Raw genomic sequence first — 11,309 nt, forward strand, 5'->3', positions numbered from 1 at the left:
GTTTTAAACAACTTCACAGAAATTCAGCTTGTTGGGACTTTATGTAACTTCGAATGTCTAAATTGACCGGACTGAACTAGGTAAGAGATCATGTAATTTTTATGTATTGCGGATTGCGCAATTGAAATGTGCATCACGTTTCTAAATATAAATATGCACGTCGTTATAATAATCGCGACTTGTCTACAAACAAAATATGATACGAGTGCATGGCTTAATAATATAGGTGTCTAACGGTCCAGGTCGATCACCTTAAAGTAATCATTTCCTTCCTTTTACAGAAACAAATCTCATTCGATCAACTTGACGTGAGCGAAATGGCAAATTAGTTTGTTTGTAATCCGACTATCAAATAACCTAGCACCATAAAAGTATTGTTTGACGGAGCATAGACCCCATAAATATTATATTTTTTACGTAACTGTAGCTAGATCTGTCTGAATAATTCCATAAGCATCAATAAAACAGTAAAAATATAATAGGATACTTATTAAATATTGTGAGCTATAAATTTTAACCAGTGCACTGTTGAAATAGATCTAAATATTAATTATATTAAATTTTATAAAAATGTGTATTCTTTATCCCACGGTGATAGTAACGGTTAATTTGCCACTATAAAAGAAGGCCAAATCTTATTCTATAATTTCTCACGCTACTCAAAATTACAAATTTAATAGCAATAAAAAGCCAGTCCGAATAAATATCAATGAAATTATATCATTAGAGAAACGAGTTGCGACACTGTGACACCATTAGAATTTATTCCATTTTCTATGTATTTTATTTTATTAAACATTGAAAGCTTATAATACTAACTATATATATACTCTTTTGAAAAAAATTTATCGCAGGTAAACACATTATGTGTTATTTTATGCCCTTGTAACTATATCAACATTCAAATAAATAAGAATTATAATTTTAATGGCAAATACACCTATAAATACCTTAAACAATTATAACACCTTTTCTATTAGCTTAACGATAACCTTTGTAGAGTGAATATATTATTTATAAATTTCATAATCCTTAGTGATAATTAGCGAGTGGTATATATATATTGGATATACATTAATCCGAATAATTTCCAGCTATATCATTAGGAGCTTTATAAGGAACAAAGTCACGTTAGGCACCTGTCTAATGCAGCTGTTGTGTAGATGACCTGCGAGACAGTAGAATGACTTTGACCTCGATGCTTAGATAACCTTTATTACGTACAATAACGTTAACAAGTCAATATGTTAGAAATCGGCCGTATATTCAGGGTTTCGGTTATTATAAGTATAAAGTTGACTTGTGTCATGCAATATCTGAATGAACCTCATCTCTAAATTACGATATGTCATGTTCTTTTATATATATCTTATAATTAAACATACGTTGGTGTCACTATTTTCATATTCCAATATTGACACTCGTGACGTCACATGTGTTGACGTCACAACACCCATTCATATCCACTTCCGTCAGCCGCAGCACACCAGACTAACTTTGGATTCGCTTTCCTGTGCAACTCGCAGCAATAGCTATTTTTTCTAAGAAACTGCGCACGTCTTCGGATAGAAATAATTTCTCACAAACGCCATTCATATATGGAACGGAAAAGCTTTTTGCTGCTAGAGTTACTTAATGCGTTTGGAAGTATTAATGAAAGCTCTACCATCGGTTCACTAGTAATATAATAAAATTAATTATAATAGCTTCGATGAGTATAAATATGTTTTTTTTTTTATTGGATTATTTTTTAAGATCCTAGAAAAGCTATATTCGGCATTAAATTGGCAATAAAAAGAGAATTACGTCATAACGTGTCACGTACGGCCATTGATGCACCCGCGCCACTTCCGCCGGCCGAAGCGCCACTACATCCTGTCTCCGGCTTAACACACAAGACGCATGGTTCCTTTTTTTAATATATTAACTTAATGCACGCTTTATACTAGGGACAGGAGGTTACATTAGACTCAAGCTAATTTACACTTATATGTATTATTAAATATGTGCTTAAATGGTATTAATGTTACTCGTCGAGGTTTCGTAATGTTAATTTAACATTTGTAGTAATTATATAGTGGCATAATACAAAGATTAAAAGTTTGGTCCGAATAAAGCAACATCCGTTCTTACACGTCGTTTTCAGCTTTCAATACTGTCAGCATATGTTTTATGGCGGGCTAAAGTTTTATGGGTTCCCTATGTCATAAGCTGCACGGTCAGCAGGTCTCCCCCAAGCGCGGTGTTTTTGTAACGTTCGCCGCGCGCGCAGGTGGCGGTGCACCTGCCAAACTAACGATTAGACTCTACATGGCATATAGCACTATTTCGTTATTTGCGTGTGAAATTACCTTTTCTATATTTTATCTGAATGTACATTATATTTTTCCAATTGCATATTTCATTACAAAATGATAAATAGCAATTTATTCCAAACATGTTTTTAGTTTTAATTAAATTTTAAATTTATATTTATATTATATTGATTACATATTTGTTTAAAAATTATAATCAACTGCAGTGTAAAGTTTTATTCCAAACAACTTTTTCTATCCACAGTTTTATTCGCGTAACAGATATAAAAGTTTATTTAATAAATTATATTTTATGCACTAAAACAAGCATGACATCGGTAAATTTATATCAGGGGCGAGATATTTTATTCAGTAAATCGGTATCACCATCTGCCGCCCGCGGCCTGTGTTTATTAATTGATGCAAACATTATGTTCCACCGGATATTATTGTAAGCCCGATATTATTTTTATATCAAAAACTTAACTTTTATACACATCGGTGTGCAGTGACGAAAAACGTTTAATTATATGCACAAGCGTGCCATACGGCGTTTTATTGGTAATAAATATCGGTGGATCTGGTGTTATGTGATTTCGGTAGATCATGTATGTCCAGGATATAACTCCCTCTAATTATAAACCTAATATTTTGTGCACGTACTGACTAAACGAAATCGTAATTTTATGCGTGGACAACCACGTTTGTTTAAGGAAAATGTGTTTTGAAGAATAGTATTATTATAATTGGCTTGATATGCATCGGTTAATTTATTTTAAAACTTGTTAATAATTGACCTACATACGCATAAAACTTACAAAAAATAAATATGACACAAAATTTGCTTGGTAAAAATAATAATTAGGTATGATAGAAACGAGAATATGACAAAGAATAGCATCCGCTGGACATTAATATATTTAACATTTCCTGTCGAATGATGCTCCAATTTTTGAATTTGATTTAAACTCTATGCGATGACAGCAATTTCCTTTTATTTTCAACGTTATTGTAGATTTTTCGCGGTTTATTTTTCATATTTTTGCAATTTAGGCTACATTCTCGTCACTCGACAAATTATTTCCAAATTCATTGTGACGTTTTTTTTTTCATTTTGGCACTTGCAAAAGGCCATTTACATTAATGTAATGTGTGTTTTATTTTACTTTAACTAAGAGATTATGAAAATGGATTATTTTTGACTTATTGGAAATAATGAAAGGACATGTATTTGCATACCTACTTCTGAAAACAAAACAGAAATAAGCAACAAATTAAGTAAAAAAATCCCTTATATATTTTATGCTTAATGATGCCATGATATTAAAAAGCGAAAATCATAATCCTTAATGAGCGATGAATGTCAAAATAGCACGTGCATGACATCTAGCTGTCAACGGTCGATCACCTGCGGTTTCTTTGCGTCTAATATTAAAAAAATCATATCGAACTTCCGCTTCGAACTTTGAATTAGTGCTGTGATCTCATTCTATCAAAAAATAGCCAGGTAGTAAATAAAGATAGAAGAATAACAGATAATATTTACGTTGGGGTTATTGATGGCGCTTGATAAAAGTTTCCAATGAGAACAAAAATTTTAATAACGTAGGTAAAACATACACTATGATTCAGGATAGATTATTATTTGGAAGTTCAAAAATGGTCAATTGTTGCTTGCTAATTGCTATAGTGTATCTAATTAAATTTTTGTTATAATTTAGATCTAAATATTGTTCAACTTATTTCGTTTTTAATGTTAGGTCGTCACACCATATGGTGTGACAGAGCGCGTGCGCGACCAAAAAAGACACGTCCCAGGAATATTTTCGCAGTTCTCAAGTTACGTAAGGATATGTAAAAAAACGATGTTGTCAGCTGCCATCTGCCTCTTGTTTCTGTCGCACATGTCTTCGGAACTTTAATTGATATTCGAAATTTCTAAATCATTATTTGGACGTTTAAGTCAAACTCTGCAAGAGAAATGAAATAGATAGTGTCTGAAACACAAACTTATGATGATAAAATGCACATAGATCTCGTCGATTTTACATACGCAATATTACACTATAAAACTCGACAGATTATAGGGTTGTTAAACAAATTATTGATGTAATTACCGTTATACGCATGTAAAAAAAAACTGTGTTGTATTTGGAAGTGATAAAGTAAAGGTAGTCACAGATAGATTGCTGCAAACCTCTCGTTCCGCGCCAATGGTCGCCAAGTCCCGCGACCTTTCGACCTGGCGCGCGGGGCGTGGCCGCGCTGGATTGGCCGCCCCGCCCGCCCGCGCACACGCCCCTTGCTCTATACGCGCCGAACTCTTGTCATATTCGATTTATAAACGCTTATATTATGTGGACGATTATAATTGTGTTTCGTCTGATTTGTCTTTTATTCGACCTCAATAAATGTGAAGAGTGAATGTAAACCTCTTTATTCAAAGTCATATGTAAAGTTTATTTTTATATAGGTTGTTTATATCATAATGAGTTGAAACTCTTATGTTTTAAAAACCATACCATTGATATCATACTAAATAAAAAAAAATAGCTCGGTCATTTTCATCTTAATAAGTCTATTATAATATTACGAAGACGATATTAATTATCAACTGAACAGTGCCGTACGAGAGGTCATAAGATCACCCCCGCGGGAGCTTTTTCGGTAGTTTTAATGTTTTGTAGTATATTTATGGCCGCTATTGTGACGACTGAAGGGAATTGTAATGAGCCACTTTCACTTCATTAAAATACTCGTATTAGTCGATTTGACATCACTGAGTGATTTGTTTGCGCGGCTTTGTTGTTTGCATCGTAACATCATTCTTTCCGTGACGCGTTAAAAAACATTACCATTTTAACGATATGTTTGGAATGCGTCCTCGAGCGTGAAATACTGTGTTTCTTCTTTATTATCTGAAGCTACGTTTCGTGAAGAATTGATGAACAATGATAATGAATTGTCTTGTACGGTATACATTTTAAATATAAATATAGTATTAATAATTATGCGTCAACGATTTCTGTGTGAACAGGAAAACAATATAACCTTTTTTAACACAAAGAAGCAAAATAAATATATAAAAATCAACATTTTAATAACCCAGTCATAGCGAACCCTACAAGCTATTTATACAACTGTAGCATACATTGAATTGTCTACTATTATCTCCATTTCATGTTACCATAAAACATTTTGCGTGACTTTGTACATAGAGGTACCTACATGGTCTCTGATGCCTCAAACAAAAAAAAGTTTATCACGCACATTGACCGTGGGAATCACACCTATTCAAAAAACTTTGTGTTCAAAAGTGCTCTGACCTATAACAAAGGTTTTAGCCGTAAAAATAAAAAATTCATAAAACTTTGTGTTTCAAAGTTTCAAAAAACGAATAATATTATTAAGTCATACCTACATTACCATGTCTAAAAAACTATAATAATAAATAAAAACTCCATTGTTTATTTCAACTAAAAGAAAATAATGAATAAAAATCGGACATTTACTTGTTACGATTTAAATACGTCTTTGTGCATACGATTTCAAATTTAATCCAATATATATCGAACCCGACTGAATGTTAATATAATTGACCGTAGGCAGAAGATAAATTGATACTGTATACCCTCAAACAATGATCGTGGGACTACTGACCCGTCGAATTGGTACTTATGACAGTAATGCAATTATCCAATCACAGAATGTGTTCACGCGTTGCTCCTATGATAGTTCCAACTGTGATACATGATGTAAATTATAGCCTAGGATGGGTTGAGTCGATTTTGATATTTCAAACTAGTGAATGTTGAAAAGTGGATGTATTTAATTTTTTATTGATGATTTTTTTTTTTCCAAATTCTCAATAAAACATTTTAACTGCTTACATCCCAAAATATTTAAATTAAATTTGATTTAATTAAAATAACTTAAACTTAACATCACTTCCTGCTGGAGCTTGCGTCGCCCGTGTTATACCTATATGTTTTGTTTTTAATGCAATTTTTTGTTCTATTTTTAACCTTTACTATCCTATCCTAATGCAAGTGTAGAAAAATCCAAAAAAACGGATAAACATAATCAGATCGGCCGTTTTTGACTTATAAGGTGTATCTTACACGACTTTTTAAATTTGGGTACAAGACAAATAATAATTCACCAATTCTGAGTTATTGTAAATCAAAATCCGGCCGCAGTTATAGGTTAAGCAATATAAAACACACCGCATGATACAGTGTGGCTCGTAGCGACGCACGTTGTCCGCGCGCTCGGACACGCGCAGAACAAAGGGCGCGCCGTGAACCGCGACCGTCGCGCCTCGCTACCCGCGCTCTACCACACACTCACGAGTTTTTAACGCACGCCCTTGAACTAACCATATTCAATCCGATATACTTCATTTATTATGTATGTGAAATCGGAAAACCAGTAAGCCACATTATTGAGAGCATTTTAATTCAATCGCTTTCCTAGAAAGTAAATAATACTATCCCTATTCTAAATGTCATTTTATGAGGCATTTACTTTAATATGTTTCAATTCCTTAACCACGTGTTATTATTTCAGGTGGCTACACGACAGGCGGGCCCCGCGAAACCAACACATATTACACGGAGACGAGCGGCGGCGCGGCGGCTCCGGCGGCGGCGCCGGCGCCCGCGGCGGCTTCGCCCCTCGACGAGTACTACCAGCCGGAGTACCCGCCGCCCGCTCCGGCGCAGCCCTACCTTGACGAGTACTACCACCACGCGCACGCACACACGCAGCCGCTGCTCACACATGAGCACAAATATCAACCTCACGCTTACACGAAGCCATATCCTAGAGGTGAGTCCTGAAAATTTTGTATAATTGTATGTTTTTTCCAATAGCTATATTAACAATCATGATAGAGCTTAAATAATTTATTTATATGTGAGAATAAAAATTTAATTTGCCCCTCTACTGTTAATGCAAAACAAATGCTTAAAAAAATAACATTAAAAGTCTATTAAAAACACAGACGCCTCTTGCAAGCAAAAAAATAGTGACAAGTCATTAGGAAAGATGTAACGATAATAAAGAACAAAGGGATTTCTGACTTGGTTCTTAATTAATGTATGTATGTATTCAGTTGCAAGTTTCAAACGGACTTGTTAGCCGAGTTGTATCGTCTGGCAATTAAATTCATGGGGTGTCGTCTTCCACGTGTTACAAATGACTGTCAACCACTAACGACTTCTTTCGAAATTATGCAGAATATAGAATAGCATTTTATTCATTAATTCATTAGAATTTTGAAAAGTACATAGTTTTTATACTAAATGCTGCCAAAAGTACAGCCAGAAACCGCTAACTTCACGCACCGCGCCTCAGGCCGCTAGGCAGAAATAGCCATAAAAGGATACTTCGCGCTCTAAGCCGTCATCTCATCTACACTATCTACTTTCGCTCACACAAATGCAAAGCTCAGTTTGAGCCTAACGACTGTACCTTCTGTGCCATTTCATTTGCCACACCATACTATTCAAAAGGCGAAGTATGCCTCACAAAGCTGTTCGTTAACTCACTCCAACTACTTCAGCATACCAACGGTAACAATCAACTAATGTCCATCCATAATTTCAGCAGCGGGCGGCAGGTACGGCGGCGAGGTGTACGGCGAGGGCTACGCGCCGGAGTACGGCGGCGCGTGCGCGGAGTGGAGCGAGTGGCCCGGCGAGCAGCACGCGCTCATACCGCAAGACAAGCTACCCTACCCCGCTTCCGGCCCTTGCTTCACCGGTAATATATTATTTGCTTGCTACAGTACAATGGATATAACTAAATTAGTATCGACGTCAAGACTTACTGTTACTTATTTCAATTATTTTCACAGTATTTACTAACGATGAAAAATATGTAATTATAAACACAATTAAAGAAGCTCCTCCTTTATCAATAAATTCGATCATGTTACTATCCAAAATGAATACCTACTAATTACATTCTTTTCAAATAAAAATGTATAAAAACCTTCATCCGTCGTTGTTCTTGATATAATATCCGCATAAAATGTTCTTACACTGGATTCCAATTCACCTCTATTAACGACAATGTTTTGTATATCGTAAAGCAACTGTGTACTATCTGTGCAGGATCAGGGCCCATACAACTGTGGCAGTTCTTGTTGGAGTTGCTGACGGACAAGAGCTGCCAGGGCTTCATCTCGTGGACCGGCGACGGCTGGGAGTTCAAACTTACCGACCCTGATGAGGTATGTTCAGATATCTGTTTTACTTGTATTTATTGTCATTTGTTCATAGACAAGGAATTGTAATAAGTACTTATTAATCTTAAAATACCTGAAGGATGGATGCATTGAGTCTTTTATATCTCGTTGGTAAGTTTAACCTTAAAGCTCGTAGATGCAGGTTCTTTCGTTTATTTAAGTTTTCAATTAACATGTTATTGATAATGTCATTACATCCAATCATGTCATGTACCTTTAAATTCGTCTCCGGTGTATACTACCCAATTTTACTTCATACTTTAAAGCGTATAAGATACGAGTAAATACTTTACATGGTAATTAATTATTCACCATTACTCAGGTGGCCCGGCGTTGGGGTATCCGTAAGAATAAACCCAAAATGAACTACGAGAAGCTATCCCGAGGTCTCCGCTACTACTACGATAAAAACATCATTCACAAAACGGCCGGGAAACGCTACGTGTACCGTTTCGTATGCGACTTGCAAAGCTTGCTTGGGTAAGACTAAAAACAAATACCTAATTATAGAATTTTCATTTTTTGAGCCATGAATATATTCTATGTTTATTAAATATCCAATATCTTCAAGTAAAACAATTATGTTGTATCTAGTTGCGCCGCACGGTTTTACCGGCTCACGAACTCACGGGCAATAGCTCATATCCTATTGTATTGTAAAGTTTCATCAAAATTCATTCAATTTTTTTTACATGAAATAGTAAAAAACAGTTCCAAACGTTCCCGTTACATTTTCATAGTAGAAACTATACTATGTCCTGTCTCGGAATACAAACTATACTTGTACCAAATGTCATCCAATTTCAGTGGTTTAGACGTGAAGAAGGGACAGATAAATGGGCAAACGGACAGAATTTATTTTGCATTTGTAATATTATTTATAAGTAGGGACTGCATTGTCCGTACGACACAAGAGTTCCGAAATTAAAAAGATTTTTTTAATTGCTACAATTTTTTTTTATGATAATTAACAACAGCTTTCTCTTTTCAGAATATCCCCCGAACAACTTCACGCAATGTATGAACCTAAAATGGAAAAGAAAGACGACGACTGAACCCGATTTGTGCTTGACGACCGCGCTCAGACTACGGCGATATCACAGCACTCGTACTGAATGTACCTACTTTATCGCACGTGCCACATTATAATGCAATCTTTCGGTCACAAATCTACAACTAAGAAATTATTTATACTTTGCCATTGAATTCACATACATACATTTTTATTTATTTCCATCATCGATATGAGTGTTTCGATTGCTCTATTTAACAACGACGATGATATCCATAACTTAATCATGTTCATTAATACTTCGAGTCACGTTCCTGCGTTTCATTTTAAATTAAATGTAGAATTTCACAAACAATGTCGGATTTGATCTCATGCACATCCACCAGTGGAATTTATTTTTAATTGTAAATGTATAACCTAAAGGTTCTATTATAAAGATTTAACAGAAGTTTATGAATTACCATACCTATTAACCAACGGTGCCTTAACACTCACAGAATTGTTAATTCATTCTTAATCTTCCCCTTTATTGTATTATCGTAGTGTGCAAAGGCTGTTCAAAGCCTATGATTTATTTTTAAATTGATATACTTATTATAATTATCACGTATCTTGAATAACTAAAATGATGACTTTTAAAATATAAAATTTATACATAAATAGATAAAATAGTGAAATTCAGCTATCAATTTAATAATACTGTAAATATAAGTTAATTTTGTTACTTTATAAAAATAATTAGGTATTATATTATAGTAGCTAATAAGTGTTGTATGTTTGATTCGATTCGATCGCAAATTGTTGCAATATGCGGTTAAATTAATAATAATGTGATTACAGATATAACAAAAATTTCTAATATTCCAAAAGTCCAAAGATTATTAAAAAATTATTGACCCACCAATTGGTAAAAGTTACTGTAAACCACCAAAGGGACTGCATTATCTGGATTCAAATAATAATAAACTAATAATACCTGAGTCATATTTTTTTTGTTTTGAACTAAATCACAACATAAGAAATGTATATTAAAAGTTTGCAACACCAGGTGACGTCACAAGTCGCTGATCTCGTGGTAAGGGATTGTAATGTCTTACTAGTTATGAAATTAATTAGTTGTATTATTTTCAATTTTTATAGCTCCTAGCATACACCGAAGATATTTCGATAAGTTTTATTTTGTAAAGTATTATTCCTCCATCAATATTATACCTTATTGAAGTCAATCATTATGGCCTTTTTCATTTATAACAAAGGTGCTGTGTTTATGACGATTATTTATTTCTGGCAATGTCTTCCTCATATTATTAAAGTTTGTCAAATTAGTGTATCACGGCATTGGATTCAATATACTATTGTATAAATTGTAAGCTGAATGATAAATGTCTCTACTTTTCAGTTGTTTGTATGTATTGATGGAAGATGTAAATTTAAATATATATATTTACGAAATTATTGATTACTTTCCTTTATATACCCATACACTGCTATTCGCGCTATAATACTTACCCCCTAAATGATTTTCATCAATCATTCGGAAAAAGTGCACACAGACAGATCATCATTAATTTCATCTCTTTTTCTACTGGTTATTGTTTATCTCAAGAAACATTGTTGAAAAGCAAGGTTTGATTTTTTTATAAACTACTTAACCTATTTCGTATTTTTTTACTATTTTTACAGAGCTACATAAAATATATTATTTCCTTAATATAAAAAAAAGGTAAAAGGTAAAAGGGTAAAAGCCCTC

The 11,309-nt window shown here is 34.0% G+C and overlaps 1 protein-coding gene across 5 annotated transcripts in view; it reads left to right on the forward strand.

The window, feature by feature from the left end:
- Positions 1-11,014, forward strand: part of LOC119828524 (ETS-like protein pointed) — a 101,230-nt gene extending 90,216 nt beyond the window's left edge. For 3 of the 5 annotated variants that reach the window (XM_038350694.1, XM_038350698.1, XM_038350699.1), the window contains 5 exons: positions 6,864-7,124; positions 7,905-8,060; positions 8,414-8,532; positions 8,870-9,027; positions 9,539-11,014. In XM_038350694.1, the coding sequence (XP_038206622.1) occupies positions 6,864-7,124; positions 7,905-8,060; positions 8,414-8,532; positions 8,870-9,027; positions 9,539-9,602 (758 nt within the window). In that variant the 3' untranslated portion in view covers positions 9,603-11,014. The remainder of the gene's footprint in view (positions 1-6,863; positions 7,125-7,904; positions 8,061-8,413; positions 8,533-8,869; positions 9,028-9,538) is intronic. The other 2 variants (XM_038350695.1, XM_038350697.1) reach the window with 2 other exon arrangements.
- Positions 11,015-11,309: the final 295 nt, after the last annotated feature.

Source organism: Zerene cesonia, chromosome 8 (genome assembly GCF_012273895.1).
Source record: "Zerene cesonia ecotype Mississippi chromosome 8, Zerene_cesonia_1.1, whole genome shotgun sequence".
NCBI classification, from domain to species: Eukaryota; Metazoa; Arthropoda; class Insecta; order Lepidoptera; family Pieridae; genus Zerene; species Zerene cesonia.